We start from the raw sequence: 16,836 nt of genomic DNA on the forward strand, positions 1-16,836 counted from the left end.
AGGGGTGGTGGGGTGGAGGGGTGGTGGGGTGGTGGGGTGGAGGGGTGGAGGGTGGAGGGGTGGAGGGGTGGAGGGGTGGAGGGTGGAGGGTGGAGAGCAGGAGGGGCCCCAGGACTCCTGAGAGTCAGAGGCAGACAATTTCAGCAGCGCTGCCATGAGCTGGATTGGGTCTCTTTCTGATTCTTCAAAAGGACCCTGTGCCTTCCCATGACTCTTGGTGGCCGCCCTGTGCTGCTTTTACACAACGCTGCTCAGGCTGGGCCCCAGGGACACTTTGGGTTCTAGCTGGAAACAGCTGTCCAGAAGGTAGGCCCAAATGGGATACCCGGTTGCACCTCAGTAAAGCCCTCCCCCTGGACTGGCCTTTCCTGGGCCAGGAGCACGTTGCTCACGACGGCAGATGCAGCAGGCATCCCCGGGCGCTGTGGGAAAGCCCGGCAGCCAGCATGGGATGAGCTGACTCACTTCGGAGCCCTGCTGGGTGGGGCAGTGGAAGAGTCAGCCTGTGCGCTCCCCTCAGATACAGCCCTGCCTTTACAGGAGGTCAGTGGGCAGGTGATGCCAGTGCGGGGCCAGTGGCTGATGGCCAGGTCTATTCCCAGCGTTGGGCCGCAAATATTTGAACACCATCCCTCCTACTCTGGATTTCTGGATGCTGTTTCCTGGGAACTGGGCCACAGGAGCCCCCAAGGTCTATCTGGATCATAGCGAACCCACCAGGGCTCTGCTCCCAGGCTGCTCACATCAGGGGGCCAGCAGCTAAAAGGCCCTCCGGGGAGGACCGGCAGGAAGACCACTCCCTGAGCGGGAAGCTGGGGAGTCTCTGTGCGAAGGGAGGGGCCGAGAGCACGGATTTTGTTTCCCGATAGATCAGAGTCTGGATCCTGGGCAAGTGACTGGCCCTCTGAGCCTCAGTTTACCTGTCTGTAAAAGGGGACTAGTAACATCTATTCTACAGGGCTGTGGTGAGGGTTAAATGACTTATCCATAGGAAGCCTTCCAGGACTGCTGGCTCTCGGAGGCCCCCCAGCCCCACCGTGCACCCTCCCCCAGCCCCTGCCTCACCTCCATTTGCCCGCTCTCTGCTGCGTCATGGAGGGGGGTCCCACCCCAGGAGTCTCTCATGATGGGGGCGCCCATCAGCAGGAGCCGGTCTAGAATGGGTGTGTGGCCGCCTCGAGCGGCAAAGTGGAGGACGGTGGCCCCCTCGTTATCCCGCGCCGTCAGGCCGATGTCCGTGAAGGTGACCTGAGGGACGAGGAGGGGGGATGGGCCAGCTGAGGCTGGACGGGGGTGACCACTCCTACCTCAGGGCAGGAAGCCCTGGGACAGAGCTGGCTCCTCTTGGCGCGTCCCGGGCAGCATGGGAGGAAGTGAGCTCGGTGATTTTGCTGGGAGGCTCCATGGTCCCCAAATCTGCCCCAGCCCTGACCGTAAGCTGAACACCCCCAGGGGCTGGTTTCACTTATCAAATAAAGAAATGCCTTTGGGCAGCACCTAAGGGACAGTAAGCAGATGTTTGCTGATGAAGGGAGGGAGGGAGGGAGAGAAAGGACATCCTGGCACCAGGCCTGTTTGTACCCTATCACGTCTCCAGCACGAAGATGCACGGGTGCTGGGAGGCGGGTCCTGAGCAGCCTTCCTCATGGTGGACCCAAGTCTGGTCACCCTGTGGCTTGGGCCCCGTCCTGCTGGCTGCCACAGGAGTGACTTCCAGCCGGCCCTCCTCACGGGCCCTCAGCTGCCCCTCTGTGAGGGCACCAGTGGGCTCTGGTCCACGGCACCCAGCCAGGCCCGTGGGCACGCAATGGACTGTGTGCACCCGGGGCAGCCATGTGACAGTGAGACGTAAGGGGCTCTTCTTCTGCCTTCCTGATAGAAGGGGCTGGTGGATGTGGCGTCACCCCCTTTTCTCCCTCTTCCTGCCTTGAATGCGGCCAACTCTCACCATGAGGGAGAGGCCGGGAGGACAGCAGAGATGTGACCCAGTGTCAACGGCCTCTACGTGGGAGGGACAACCTTTCAGTGGTTTAGTGCACTGGTCACTGCAGCCAAACGCTGGCTGATCCAACAGCCAAACGTGTCTGTTAGAAAAAGGCCAGTGAGCCGGGAACAGAGACCCTCCCCTCGGCCAGCTCCCCGAAGGGAGGGGGCGCCCAGCACTGAGTGGGTGAGCCAGGCTGGACGCCGCCCCCTCCCCTCTCGGTCCACCCTGCAGGAGGCGGGGCTGGGGAGTCACATCCGGAAAAGCCTTTCTGGCCCTGGGACCCCGTGGCCCCAGCTGTTTCTCACGGGATGAGCCCCTGTGGGGCTCCATGGGGCTCGGTGGACATTCTTCCCTCCTGCCCACCCTCCCCCTGCTCCTGGGCACCCCCGCTGCTCCGAGCTGCTTCTCCTCGCCCTGCACAGCCCACTAGCTCACTCCCACACCGTGTGCTGAGCACCTGCTGCGTTTGTGGCCCTGCGGCCAGAGATGACCAGGACTCAGGCTCCCGCAGGGCGAGGAGTCCAGGTCTGGGGACAGGCACGTTTCTGGGAGGCCAAGATCTGAACTACAGTGAGGGGACATAAGGACAACTCCACCCAGCGGCCCGGGCGGGGCCAAAGACAGGAAAGTTAGTGCAGCAGGAGCCGCAGAGCTTTCTTCTGCAAGAGGAGCTGGCTGTGTAGGAGGGGCTGCAGCAAGGGGGCCTGGGAGGGGACGCAGCCTGTACGAAGGTGCGGCCGCTTGAGGGGCTGAGGCCAGCCTGGGAGATGCAGCAGCGAAGGGAGGCTGGAGGCAACTGCTGGCAGCCTCTGAGGCCAAGGTGAGTGGCTGGAGGCCAGATTCCTTCCCTCCTTCACTCACTCATCAAACATCTCTGGAGCCCTTACTATGTGCCAGGCACAGGAACGCAGCAGCAGGGCTGTGCCACTGCTTCCTGGAGCTGCTGGAACTTACAGCCTGGGTGGGAACAGACAACCACCAAGATAAAGTCAAACACAACGTTTATCAATGTTGGTGCAGGACAGACAGCAGGAGAGCAGGACGGGGAGCTGGGCCAGGTGGCTGCCATCCTAAACAGGTGGACAGGGGATGCAGTGGGGGGGGAGGCACACCTGGGGAGCTGTCACCAGGCAGAGGGTGCAGCACGTGCAAAGGCCCTGGGGCAGGGAGGCTGGCCTGCTGGAGGGAGGGCTGGAAAAGCGGCCCCATGTGAAGGGAGGGAGGTTCTGAGTGAAGAAGGGCTCTCCCTTCTCCACCAGTGACCTGCGTGACCTTCAGAGATGCCAGCAGACCCTGGCGCTCCCAGCTCGCAGCCCTTCAGCGGCTCCCCAGTGCCCCAGGAAAGAGCCCAGGTCCTCCCGGGGCCTCGGTCTGCCTTTCCGCCTCACGCCACCCCACGGGCTCTCCCAACTGTGACTGAGCTGGGCCCCCGCTCCTCCAGGAACCTGCTTTGGGGCCCACCCCCTGCCCAGCCACCTCCTGTCCAGCCTCAGTTCTGCCCCTCCCCAGAGAGACCTCCCCACTCTGAGACTTGGCCGGGTCTCTGTAATGGACCCTCAGAGCTCCCAGGCCAGGTTTTTGGTGGCGGAGCCAGGAAGTCCTCAGCCCTGGAAGAAGTGTTGGCGGAAGGCATCCTCCCCAAGCTGGGTCACTCTGTGTTCCTTCTGGAAAGAGGCCTGGGTGACCCTTCCACGGGTCCAGTGGGCAAGAGGGGAGGGGTCTGGCCCTGGGCTCCAAATGGCCAGGGCCAGGCACTGCCTGTGCCAGAGACAGAGCAGCTGGGCGCCACCGACCCTGACGACTCCTGGGGGAGGGGCAGGAGAGCAGGTCCTACAGGGGCTGACTTTCAGTCCGCAGCCACCTCCAGTCAAAGCTGTGGGCTCCGGGCTGCACCGCGGGGCCGAGACTGGGCCTGGCATGTGGGTGCTCTGAGCCATGGGCCGGCCCATCTGCTCCCCCAACCACCGTGTGGGTCCTCGGACTTCCTGTGGGCAAACTGAGACCCAGTTTGGGTGTGCCGCACCCACCCCAGCCGGGAGCCACTCGCTCGAAGGCGGTTCCGCAGGCGAGTTGCCAGCTTTCCCGGCCCTCCCCTGCCCGCGCCCCCGGCGGCCCCTTACCAGCCAGACGACGAGCGAGTAGTGGCCGCGGGCAGCGGCGGCGTGCAGGGCGCTCATGCCGTCGAGGGCGCGCAGGTGTACGTCGGCGCCGCAGTCCTTCACCAGGAACTGGGCCAGGTGCAGGTGGCCCTCCTGGCAGGCCAGGTAGAGCGGGGAGGCGCCGCTGCGCGTCCGTCGGTTCACGCCGCTATGGGGGAGGGCGGGGTTCAGCGGGCGCTCGGCCCGGGGGTCGCGGGGAGCCGCTCCAGCCAAGGGCCCAGATCGGGGAGGGGCGTCCCGGCACCTGGCTGAGCTGTTGCGGCCACCCCGCTTCCCGGCTGAGGTGAGGGGCCCAGCCGGCCACCTGTAGCGTTGCACAGGTTGCGCACGGCGCAAGGGCACGGGGTCGGGGCGGGGGTGAGGTGGGCACGGGCCGCCGGAATCCAGCTTCCCCTCCCCCACCCCCCCATCAAGATGTGCGCGCCGCCAGGGGTTGGCCGGCAGAGGGCGCTTCTTAGGGGGTGACTAGCCCAGCAGGGCCTGCAGTGGACGGGTCAGGGAACCTCCAGAGCTGAGGGCCTGCTCTGTACAAGGGGCCAGTGAGCAGGGCAGTAGCCCTTCTGTGATGCCCAGCCCTGGCATCCGAATTCCAGGCCCCCATGTGGATGGACTGGGGCAGGGTCGTCAGATTTCCTGCATCCAGCTTTGCCTCTATGGTGCTGCAGGCCCAGGAGAGTTCTTGGTCCCCAGGGCAGCCCCTCCCCAAACCGGACCCACGCCCTGTTGACAAAGACTTCACCTCTAGGTCCTGTGGTCGGTGCCGGTGGGAATGTGGGCCCTGGGGCAGGGGACCTTCCCGTGTGCTTGTGTGTGCTTTAATGTGAAATCTTCCACTTTTCAAATGACAGAAACTGCTTCTAAAACTGCCGGTCTAAGAGACACTCTGTGGCCGGCCGGGCCCGGGGCAGCTGGTGTGGACGCTCTGGGGAAGATCCGCAGAGGCGAGTCCCGAAGGCCTTTGCCGAGGGGTCGGGATGGGAAGGCCCAGGGACAGGAACACTGTTCCACAGCTGAGCTATCCGGCCTCGTCCAGGAGCAACCGTGGGGTGGCCAGGACAGCCAGCCGGCCAACAAGAGGCCCCGCAGAGGAGAAGGCGTGTGGTTACAGAGGCAGGCGGGTTCGGGGGACAAAGGCCAGGTCAGGTGTGGGGTGGACACGGAGTCCCACCCCCAGCCAGGGCAGTAGCCCTGAGAACAGACGGTGGGGGGCAGGCCACGTGCACGGCACCCTAGATGGCCCGTTGTGTGCCCAGGGTATCTTTTGTGGGGCGCAAGGGCCACAGCAGTGCCCACGATGGGGAAGGGGAGTCCCGCTGCCCGCTGCCCCCGCCTCGCCATCCACCAACTCCAGGCGGGGGGGGCAGGGGTTCACAGTGTCAGGAACGGGACAGTGTGGAGGGAGAATCCAGGCCGACCTGAAGGGGCCCCCAAGTCCACTGCACAGCCTCTGCTCCCTTCGGGTGGCTTGAGGGGGCCACATTCCCAGCCAGGGGAAGCCGGGCCCTGAGACGCCCCCAGGCAGGGCCAGGAGCTGCCTGAGCATATAGAGCACCTCCTGCTCTGACTGCTGTAGCAGCTTCCTCGCCGTTCTCACTGCTCCCTCCACGCTCCGAGCCTCACCCCGAGCTCTCTCCGCCCGCGCCTTGGCCACAGACTTGTCCCTCCACACTCCCCTCCCCCAAGGCCCGCCTCCAAGGCGGCAGCCCCTCCTCCTCCGCCCCCTCGGTGCGGCCTCCCCAGCACCTGCACCCCCCGGACTGCCCAACAGGCGGCGCTGCGGCTCCTCACCTGCCGTGGGCGGCCGTCAGGAGCTTCAGGCAGGTCAGGTCCCCGCTGACGGCGGCGTGGTGCAGCGGCAAGGCCCCCTCCAGCGTCTCCAGCGTGGCTGCGTGGCCCTCTCGCAGCAGCCACTCCACCAGCACCGGGTGTCCGAAGCGGGCGGCCAGGTGCAGCGGGGAGACGCCCGAGGAGTCTCGGTCCTACGGAGGCACGGACGGGGCGGTGAGCGGGCGGCGGCCCGGAGCCAGCCCTGCCCGGCAGCACCAGTGTGGCCAGGGCCAGCCGCCCGGCACCACAGCGCCCGGGACCCCGGCGGAGAGCTTCCGCCCCGCCCCTCCGTCCGGAGTTCTCCGTCGCGGGGCGTGCGGAGGGAGGTCTCTGGGACTGAGAGGTCGGCGGCAGGGCCAGGATCAAGTCCAGGCCTTCTGGGTCCAAGTCCCTGATCCTGAGCATCCGAGCTCCCTCCCCTTCTCTGCTCGCAGTCAGAGCGGCTTCCGCTCGCCCAGCTGCGCCGCGCTGGCCGGTGGCCTGCCCCGTGTCCAGGGCTGCGGCGTCTCTGGGCCTCTGCCCCCCCCACCGAGCGCCCACCCGCCGGCGCCCGAGTCCTCTTGCCGGGGACCCTATCCGCCGCGGGCCTCTGGCAGACCTGGGCGTTCCCCCAGGCACCGGGGTGGCCCCGCCCCCGCCCCCGGGGTTGTGCGAAAAGCCTCTGAGGATGGGGACGGCGGCCTGGAGGCTGTTGGGACGCTCAGGCTGTGACCGCCGAGTCCTCCCCGTCCCGGACCGAGCGGGTCACGGTGATGCCCACCCCCCGACTCCGGCCTCTGGGAGGACGTCCTTACACCGTCAGAGCTGGCTCACCGACCTCCCGTGGTCCTTCACCCCCACACGGAGCACCCACCCGACCGGCAGGAGAAGGGAGAGGCGGGCCCTGAGACTCTTCTCTTCACATCAAGGTTCTCGTCCCACTGCCCCCCACAGCTGCACCTGTGCTGTCACCCACCGGGGCCCCCGGGCGTCCAGGCCGGTGCCCACAGCTCCCGAGTCCGAGTGCCCACCTTGCTTCTCTTCGTAAGGACCCTTTTCTAAACCCTTCGGAGACAGGCCCACGGATCAGGCCTGATAAGGGCCCCGTGAGATCGCCACTGGCAAGGCCAGGCGCCCCTGGGTGGGACGTGGGGAGGAAGAACAAGGGTGGCCACTCTGTGCTGGGCGCTGGGGGACGCGAGGGGGTTTAGGAGGTGCCCACTTTGGGGGCGGAGGGATGTTGGGCAGAGACAGACGCCACTGACTGTGCTGTGGGGCCCGCGTGGTGACTCCCTGACAGGAACAGCCCAGGGCCGAGGTGCCCAGGGGAGGCCGAGGGCTCCGGATCCGGCTCTCGGCTCATGCCTCCCTCCATCCCCATGGACAGGGGTCCCCCCGCGGCCACCGTGCCCACTCGGCTCACCTGCAGACCGCAGCCCCCTTCGCGCACCAGCCAGCACATTTCGGCCAGGCTACCGGTGGCGGCGGCGTCATGCACCGGTGTGGCCCCGTTATGGGCCCGCTGGTTGCCGGGTAGCTGGGCCCGCTGCACCAGGAACTTGACGCAGGCCAGGTGGCCGGCCCGGGTGGCGTGGTGCACCAGGCCAGCCCCCAGGGCGTCGGTGATGCCCGGGCCCAGGGCGCCCGCCTCCAGCAGCCGCTCCAGGGTGGCCAGGTCCCCATCCTTGGCAGCCACGAGCGCCCGCTGCTCCTCCATCCACCCGGCCGGCTCTCCTCGACTCGCGCACAGGCCCGGGCTTCCTGTTTCAGGCATGGACGCAGCTCCCGGCTCCGGTTACCTGATAAGCGGCGCAGAGGGCAGATGGGAGGCGGCAGGGGGGTGGGGGGACAGGCCTTGGGGACCGGGCCTCCGCAGCCCAGCCCCAGCCGCTCCCGCAGCACCCGGAGCTGCGGTGGGCAGAGGGCGTGGGGGAAGGGCCCACACCGGGTTTGGGTTGGGGATGGGCGCTGGCCGGGGGGACACTGCCCTGTGCTGGCTCATGCCTCCTCCTCCCGTGGAGCGAGGGCTGGGATGGACTTCCCGCGTCGAGCAGGTGTTCACAGTGGCAGTGTCCTTTCCAGAAAGCGGTAGGCTCCCGAGTGTCCGCTTCCCCCAGGCTGGGGGCAGCCGCCCCGAGGGCTGTGCTGGGCCATGGGAGGCCACCTGGGAGACCCTTCTCACAGGAGGGCAGACCCATCCAAGTGGAGCCCTTTCTGGGGACCTTAAGTGTTTGGGACATGTTGTCACCCACCGGGAGCTGGAGGCCTGCCTGGCCCCTGGGAAATCTATGCTGGATCCTGGCCTCAGCTGGCCTTGGAGGCTCCGTGAACCTCTGGACAGCAGCTGCTCCCCAGGGCCGGTGACGGGCACAGGGCCCTGACCGAGAGTCTCTGGCGCTGCAGCTAAAGGTCCCGAGTGCATTTTTCAGAGCTGCCAAGCATCTTTTTCCAGACTGTTCTCTTCTGTGGGGCTGGACACCCATAGTTCTCTGCTGGGGGAATCGGGACACCACAGCCTCTGCCTGGCGGAAGCAGGATGCTGCATGTTAGGGACCTACTTTCTAGAGCTCCCAGAGACACAGTCGCAAGACGAGTTCCTGAAGCTAAAGCGTGATTATGCAGTGAGCAGTGGGTCTGACCCCACCCCACTGCCGGCACAGACACACTGGTGCCCCCAAGAGAAGCACCCACTAGAAGAACCACAAAATGTCCAAAACAAGCACTGGAAGCTTTTATTAGTTCATCTAATTTCTGACGGTTGTTTCCTCAGTGCCATCACGAAGTTCCTTGCACCTTTCAACCGCACATTACAAGTGTTACTCAATTAAAAAAAACCACTCCTATGTAAATGTCTCCATAGACATGACATCTGATGTGAACCAGACACCACAATGCCACTGTGAAGATCAAAGAATCCTCCCGCAAATACAACCGAGATGGGAGCTGAGCGAGGGATGAACGATTTTCCGCCCTGGGAATGAGCCAGCATCACGCAGGCGCTGCCGCCCGTGACTCTGACGGCTGAGCTGAAACCCTGAGCAAATGATCTAATGGAAGGGACGGGAGGGGCCTGCGGACTGGGAGAGAGGGCGCCCAGTGGTCGATGGCCCGAGTGACCAGCAAGTGATCAGGAGGATGGGCAGGCCCGGAAGCAGGGGGACGCCCAGCGGGGAGGGGCCTGACCACAGGGGCCCCCACCCTCTGGAAGGGCTTGAGAAAGGCCATGAGGGTGAGGAGGGACCGACCTCTCAGCCAACAGGTGCACAGAGGCCAGGACAGCAGCCAAAAACCAGGTCTCCTATTTCCATGAGAGCAGCTGACAATCAATTATAAATACTAGGATTTTACCTTTCGGATAAAAATGCCACCTTCCAGGAAGGGCGTGCTTACAACAAGCTCGCCCCACTTCCCAGCGGGGAGGGTGGACGCGGCTAAAGCGTTTCTAATCCAACTGGTGCCACTGGGCAGCAGTGACAGGGATGGTCCCACGAGGGCATCTTGTCCTGGGCCCCTCAGCACCGGTGGCGTCTGTGGGCCCAGCAGACCCGCTCCCTCACTGACCAAGGGACGGGAGGGAGCCCGGAGCCCACACGCTCTGGGACAAGAGGAAGACTCCTTCTGGCACCGCCCTGGGCACTAGGCCTGGCCCTCCAGCCGGGCCACCGCCTGCTTCAGGTCCTGCACGACGAGGTCCACTTCGGCCCGGGTGGTGCCGCGGCCCACGCTGAGCCGGATGGCGTTCCTGGCCAGGTCCAAGGGGACGCCGCAGCTCAGCAGCACCGGGGATGGGCTGTGGGGCGGGGGGACGGGCCAGCCGTCAGCACACGGGCTCTCCCGGGCCGCCGCATGTCCTCGGCCAGCTCCCCACTGGCCACGCACACTCTTTGGCCCACCGTCACCAAGGGCCGGCTCAAAGCCTCCCTGCTCTCCAGCCGGGCCTGCCCTGGCACAGACCCCGACCCTGGCAGCACAGAGGCGGCCGTTTGCCCCTGCACCCGAGAGCCGGAGCCCGGGGTACTGTGGCAACTCCCGTCTCCAAGGAGTTAGCGGGCTCGGTTCCTGGAGGGGACGCTGAGCCACACGCGAGGCAGAGGGACGGCCTCCTGCAGACCCTGGAGGCTGCGGCCCGCCCAAGTCAGTGCTGAGTTTGGTCCCGGTGCCCTGGCCTCGAACGGAGGCCTGTTGCTCATCACGACCACAGCTCCGCTCTCTCCAGAGCCCAGGTGGCCGCATCCAGCTCTACTCCCGCCTGCAGGGCCCCCCAAGAAACCGAACCCCCTTCTCTTCCTCCAGCAGGGCTGCTCCCGATGCCCAGGCCCGAGGCTCCACCCTCCCCTCCCGCTTCCGCCCGCTCCTGGCAGGGGGCGTGATCTGAACCCAAATCTCGTCACAGCTCCCGGTTTTCTCGAGGCTGAAGTTGGCGCCCGCAGCCCGGCCCTGCTGCACCAGCCCGCCCCTCCTCCCCGCTCCCCACCTCACACGGAGCCCTGCTGCCCGTCTCCCGGTCCAGCCCGAGGCCCCTGAAGGCTGCAGCTCCCACTCGCTCCTCCCGAGGGCCTGCGCCGTCTGGTCACTGTCCACGCCCCTGCTAGGCTGCAGAGCTGCCCAAACCTAGAGCCCGGATGCGCCCTGGATGCCGTGGCCAAGTACGTGGAGAGCACTCACCGGTCTCCATGGTCCGAGTGGCACGCAGCCCCTAGGCTGGCCAGCAGCGTCCTGCACTGGGCCAGCACCAAGCGGCCTAGGAGACAGAGCACAGGGCCCCTGAGGTGGAGTCCAGGCGGGGGCTGCCTCTCTTCCCTGCTGCAAGTTTGGACGCTCCCTCCCTCGTACCACCTGATGGAATCCCAGGGCACAGGTCCCTCTGACGGCAGGTGAGAGAAACCACAGCAGGTCCCAGAGGAAGCGCTTCCTCTGCCCCTTGGCTGCAGAAAAGCAGACACTCTTCGGCCTCATAAGACTGGCCTTGAGAATGTGGTACCATCAGCTGCCTGGCAGGACTCGCAGAATCCTCACGAGCTGCCTTACCGAATAACGTGCTGTCCTGGTAATAATGTCTAACTTGACGTCTCCGTTTTCTAAAGGGAGAGACATTGGGAGCTGTCTGTGTTAAGCTAGAAGGCACTTCCCTCTTCCTTCACAGGCACAGAGATTTAAAAAAATACAATGATGGGAATTCCCTGGCGGTCCAGTGGGTACGACTCTGCCCTCTTACTGCCGAGGACCCGGGTTCGATCCCTGGTCGGGGAACTAAAAATCCCACAAGCCACGTGGCGCAGCCAAAAAAACCCAAAACCAACCAAACAAACAAAACACCCCAACACCGATGACTGCTGATTTAATTAAAACGAACAGCCTGTCTCATTTAAATTAACACAGGTCATCACAGAATATAAAGTCTGCCCCCAGAAAAAGGGGGGAAGACACTAGAGGGAGGAACTTCCCTTCCCATAGCGGGGAGATTTGGAGAGTTAGCCGTGTGCTTCCTTCCCAACGAGGATGCACTCCAGACCCGGTGACGGCCGCCCCAGGGTTTCTTCATGGTCCAAACACGCTGCCCCGTTTCTCAGAGTGACCACGAGGCAACGACCTCTTCTTCTAAGAGGTGAAAACTGCCCTTCAGGTCGGCTCTCCCGTGCTCTTGGGGCCACCGTAATCTCCTCCCAGACAAACAGGATGCTCTACACCCAGGACTCAAGCCTCAGGGACTCCGGGCAGCCAAGTCCTAAGCGTCTGGGATAGGAGTCGCCCTAAGGCTAATCCTAACGCTAACCCCAAGCCTAATCCTAACCCGAACCCTAACTTTTCCAGCTGGGAGGCAGAGATCGCAGGAACTAATGAAGCCCACAGATCTGCACTTCAGCCTGACTCTGGGCCAGTTTTCACTTGGTTGCCTCTACTTTCCTGACCCTCATAAAATGTTTTGTAAAAATTGCAGACAAAGATGGACCAACTAGCCTAAAATTCAGTTCACTTTATCTCCATCCCTCACATCTTTGGGGCGGGGCTAGGACCCTGTGAGAGCTGAGCGCCGCTGTGCTGTGTCCAGAGAGAGCCTTAGCACCTGGAGCAGGTCAGCAGCTGTGCCCAGAGCCCCACCACCACAGGACAGTGCCTGGTGGGGTGACCCTGCCTCGGCCAGTGCCCACGCCTCCCCACAGCTCAAGCTGTGCCCAGCCCAGCCCAGCCCCCAGCCAGGGAGAGCTGGGGGCAGTCGTCACCTTGCAGCCGGGGTCCCTGGATGGAGAAGTTACAGGTGTTGGGGAGTCGCTCAGTGCCTGGAAACTGGCTGTTCAGATGGACTCGCTCACCAAACTCAGCCTGGAAAATGAACAGAATATGTGCAGTAACATCTTCGAAGCCCCTCCCCCCAACTGCTTGAACTTCAGACTTTCTGGAAAACAAAACCTCACTCTCGGGAATTCCCTGGCGGTCCGGTGGTTAGGGCTCTGCACTCTCACTGCTGAGGGCCTGGGTCCAGTCCCTGGTTGGGGAACTAAGATCTCGGAAGCCACGCGGTGTGGCAGGAAGAAAAAAACCCTCACCCTCAACACACAGAATGATTATCTTACTGATAAACATCTACTGATAATAGTCAGGGAGACTGGCTATGGAGAGCAAATAACTGGGAGAAAAAACTTCTGAATACATGTGGATCGTCTTCACACAACCCTGAGATATTCCGTCTCTGGTATTTCTGTCACGTGTCTGTGAGAAAGTCGCCTGGTCTGGAGCCCGCCTTGGGGGTCTCGGCCCCGCTGTCCCCAGAGCTCCGGGCCACGGGCACTCACCGCCAGCCTCTCCTCCAGGTAGTCGCGCACAGCCTGCATGTGGGCTTCGTAGGCCTCGCACTTCTCTGCCACCAGCTCAGCCGCCTAGGGACACAGGAGGGCCCCTCGGTTACGGTGAAACAAGGGGAGCAAGACAGCTTTAAGCAGCAGAGGTGATTCTCCCCGAAGGCAGACCGGTGACACGGCCTCAACCTGCTCACTCTCTGGAACCTCACAGATACACAGTACGCGCCGACCGTGTGACCGGGGCCGGGATAAGTGCCGAGTACCCTTCACTTGTTAACAGGAATTTACTTTTTCAGGCTTCCGGATACCCCAGGCGCTGGAGAGTCCCTAGCCGGTGGCCAAAGGCAATCCCAGTCCTGAAGGCACATCCATCCCAGGGACAGACACACCAGGGAAGAGGTGACCATGGTAGACCGACGGGTGGGCGCCGTGACGGGAACTCGGGGCAGCGGGGAAGGGCATTCCAGGCAAAGGCCCTGCAGGGGGAAAGGCGAGTGCTCCTGGAACACAGTGAGCGAGGGGGACAGCGCCCCAGAGGCCCCATGACAGGGGGGATCTGAGCCTAAACACAAGGCAGATGCACGTGGATTTTGAGCAAGGGGTGGGCTGCTCTGATCTGTGTGTTAGAACTGGATGCTACGTGGAGAGTGGATGAGGCGTCCACACACAAGACGGGGATGATCCGGCCTAGTCGGTACAAGAGGCAGGTCCTGGACCTCTCGTGGAGACTGAACAGACAGGCCCGGCTGCTGTATCAGGTGCGTGGGACGGGACAGGGCAGATCAAAGGCACCTCCTAGATTTCTCAGCTGAGAGCCTGGGTGGCAGGAGGCACCACGGGGAGAGACGCCAACGATGCAGGAGAGAGAGCAGGACACATCGTGGGCTCAGAGGACATGTTGAGGAAGCAGGTGGGACGTGGGCCTCCCAGCAGGTCAGCACCTGCCCTGAGACGTCAAGTCCAAGACCGGAGCACAGGCTGGCATCAGAGCCACGGGACAGGGTGAGCACAGCGAGAGAGAGAGGAGGCACCCAGGATGCTGACGGGTGAAGAGGCAGAGAAGGAACCTCTGGGGGGAGAAGCGGTCCCACAGCTGCAGGAGGTCACAGGGCGAAATGGGGACCTCCTCGACCAGCTTCCGGGGAGCAGAGCAGGTGTCAGGAGAAGGGTAGGGGGTGAGAGTGCGTGCGGGCTGCTCCGCGGGGCGGAGGACTCGGGAAGAAGCTGGAGCAGTGAGGACCACGGGAGGCCGGTTTTAGAGGCTGGGGGAGGAACGTGCTGGCAGAGGGCTGTGAGGGTGCAGGGCAGGGGGTGGCCGCAGGGGGGCGCCTTTCTTCAGCCGGCACACGGGGAAGGGGTGGAAGGCAGCATAGAGACCTTGACTCGCCCCAGGGGGGCCAGGACACACCTCCCAGGGGAGGGGGGGGCGTGTCCCGAGCCAGACCACACCGAGGAGGGCCAGGCTGAGCAAGGGGAGGGGGCGACAATGGTGTGCCACCCCTCCCGTGACGGCAGGGTCAGAGGGCCCTGGCACAGATGCAAGCCAGGAGCGAGGAAAGGGCCACGGCTGCAGAAGGGAGCGGAGGGGCCTGCTGCTGCTGCGCCGCCATCTAATCCTCATCAGGAAGATCTTTAAGAAGCTGCCCCTCTGTCACCATCTCGGGGGGCGGGGGGTAACTGGACCCAGGGGATGAGCAAACCTGTGGTGATGACGTCATTGCTTTTAATATTAGAAGAGACTTGAGAAAAGATACTTCCCTTTTAAATGCTAAGTGTATGAAACCCACTCCACATTTCTTAAAAAGCACATCTCCAGGTTGATAAATACAATTCAAGGTTCCTCTTATGTTGGTCTGTTTCTTGGGATCATGAACGTGATCTCTCCTAAAGCCAGGATACCTATTAAAGCTGCTGGGAAACTGATGTGAGATCATAGAAAATATGCGCTCTGGCCTCCGCCCTGGACCAGGCACAGAGCTTCCGAGACCCTTGGAATTTCCTAAGCATGAGGAGCAGCCTTTATTCTAATATTCTGGCTTGGGCTCTGCTTCCTGCTGCCAAGCTCCTAAATCCCTTGGAACTTCCTGGATGACAGTGTCTTTTGCCCTAATGAGGCGACCCTGGGTGGGCTCCTGGATAGGGGCTGGTCACCGAGCCCTGATGAGAAGCCTGGAATTTTTGTAGAGACGGGAGAGGGGCTGGAAACGGAGTTGATGACTGATCAAAAGCCTCCATAGACACCTCAACAGTGTGGGTTCAGAGAGCTTCCAGGTTGCTGATCACAGAGGTGCTAGGAGGCTGGTGCCTGGAGAGGGCACGGAAGCCCCTTCCCACATCCCCTGCCCTACGCTTCTCTTCCTTCTGGAGGTTCACCTGTACCCTTTATCATATCCTTTCATAATAAACCAGTACTCTAGTTTCTCTGCATTCTGTGAGCTGTTCTAGCAAATACACTGAACTCAAGGAGGGGCCATGGGAACCTCTGATTCACAGCTGGTTGGTCAGAAGTGTGGGTGGCAGTTGGCATCTGAAGCTGTGGTTGCCCACAACTGAGCCCTTAGCCTGTGGGCTCTGACAGTAACTCTGGGTAGACAGTGTCAGAATTGAATTGTAGGAAACTCAGCTGGTGCCACAGAATTGCTGGGTGGGGACCCCCAACCCCGCACATCTGGTGTCAGAAGTGTGGCGAGTGTGGCAGTGGTGTGAGAGTGAGGCGGAAACACAGGAGGAAGACATCGATGGACAACGCAACGGCTTCAGCTGTCCGAGGTCACCAAGGCTTACCTTCCCAAGGCCGGCAATCATCGGGGTGTTCTCTGTCCTGTAAGAGACAAAGGATTCAATCCTATTTCCATGCAAAGCGATTAACAGACATCCCTGGAAGGAATCCTGTCTATCTGAAACTCAGGTGTTCAAATAAAGTCACACCAACATCTTTCCTAAACAAGGGCAGCTGCCAGCCCCCAAACCCTCGTCATCGCCCAGGGACAGCAGACGTGGCCCACTGGGCAATATACAGTGGGTGTCCAAGTGACAATTCTACCTGGACCCACCTCCTACCCAGGAGAAATCCCTCCTCCGACTGCAGGCCCCAGAGCCCCCCTCTTTGGTCCCCCTGCCAAACCAGGTGAGGGTCTGAGGAACTCACTCCCCACTCCGTTCCCTTCAGCTGACGTTTCAGCTGAAGCCTCTCAACTGTAATATGGGATGAATCTTTTGTTACTAGAGACTTGGGGTGTAGTGTGTGTGTTCAGGGGGGCTGTGCAGGAGGGGACAGGAACACCCCCGAAGACCAGTGGTTCCCATACACTGATGTAACAAACTGAAAAACTACTCTTCGGGCTTCCCTGGTGGCGCAGTGGTTGAGAGTCCACCTGCTGATGCAGGGGACACGGGTTCGTGCCCCGGTCCAGGAAGTTCCCACATGCCGCTGAGTGGCTGGGCCCGTGAGCCATGGCTGCTGAGCCTGTGCGTCTGGAGCCTGTGCTCCGCAATGGGAGAGGCCACGGCAGTGAGAGGCCCGTGTACTGAAAAAAAAAAAAAAAAAAAAAGAATGTGTATTTTGCTGTTGTTGGGTGGAGTGTTCCAAACAGGTTGATTAGATCCTGTTGGTTGATGGGCGTTGTTGCGTTCTTCTACGCCGTAGCCCATTTTTGTCTAGTTGTTCTATCCATTGTTGAGGGAAGGGTGTTGAAGTCTCCATCTATAATTGTGGATCTGTCTATTTATCCTTTCAGTTTAGTTTGGTTTTTTTATTCCTCACATATTTTTCAGCTCTACTGTTTAGTGCATCCACATTAGGATTGCTATGTCTTCTTGGTGGACTGATTCTTTTATCATTATATAATTCTCCCTGCCTCCCCCATCCCCGGCAATTTTCTATTTTCTTTGCTCTGGTGTCTCCTTTATCTCATGTTATATAGCCATTCCTGCTTTCCTTAGATTAATGTTAGTGTGATACACTTTTTTCCAACCTTTACTTTTAACTTGCCTCTTGCTATATTTGAAGCAAGTTTCTTATAGACTGCATATAGTTGGATCAGTTTTTAAAATTTTTATTCTGCCAATCTCTGCCTTTTAATTGGTA

General features: G+C 61.9%; 2 protein-coding genes across 6 annotated transcripts in view; both read right to left on the reverse strand.

Annotated features, from left to right (window-relative positions):
* The window catches only part of ESPNL (espin like), a 27,025-nt gene extending 19,356 nt beyond the window's left edge, over positions 1 to 7,669 (reverse strand). For both annotated transcript variants that reach the window (XM_029225768.1, XM_029225767.1), the window contains exons 1-4: positions 7,376 to 7,669; positions 5,935 to 6,125; positions 4,108 to 4,294; positions 1,066 to 1,248 (exon numbers count right to left, since the gene is read on the reverse strand). In XM_029225768.1, coding sequence (XP_029081601.1) covers positions 1,066 to 1,248; positions 4,108 to 4,294; positions 5,935 to 6,125; positions 7,376 to 7,669 — 855 coding nt within the window. The remainder of the gene's footprint in view (positions 1 to 1,065; positions 1,249 to 4,107; positions 4,295 to 5,934; positions 6,126 to 7,375) is intronic.
* A 1,009-nt stretch (positions 7,670 to 8,678) lies between these two features.
* The window catches only part of SCLY (selenocysteine lyase), a 29,110-nt gene continuing 20,952 nt past the window's right edge, over positions 8,679 to 16,836 (reverse strand). For 3 of the 4 annotated variants that reach the window (XM_029224647.1, XM_029224646.1, XM_029224648.1), the window contains exons 8-12: positions 15,534 to 15,570; positions 12,744 to 12,827; positions 12,174 to 12,273; positions 10,618 to 10,693; positions 8,679 to 9,742 (exon numbers count right to left, since the gene is read on the reverse strand). In XM_029224647.1, the coding sequence (XP_029080480.1) occupies positions 9,589 to 9,742; positions 10,618 to 10,693; positions 12,174 to 12,273; positions 12,744 to 12,827; positions 15,534 to 15,570 (451 nt within the window). In that variant the 3' untranslated portion in view covers positions 8,679 to 9,588. Of the gene's footprint in view, positions 9,743 to 10,617; positions 10,694 to 10,749; positions 11,551 to 12,173; positions 12,274 to 12,743; positions 12,828 to 15,533; positions 15,571 to 16,836 lie in introns of those variants that run through there. The other variant, XM_029224649.1, reaches the window with a different exon arrangement.

Source organism: Monodon monoceros, unplaced genomic scaffold (genome assembly GCF_005190385.1).
Source record: "Monodon monoceros isolate NGI ecotype Baffin Bay Population unplaced genomic scaffold, NGI_Narwhal_1 Super_Scaffold_16, whole genome shotgun sequence".
Taxonomy (NCBI): domain Eukaryota; kingdom Metazoa; phylum Chordata; class Mammalia; order Artiodactyla; family Monodontidae; genus Monodon; species Monodon monoceros.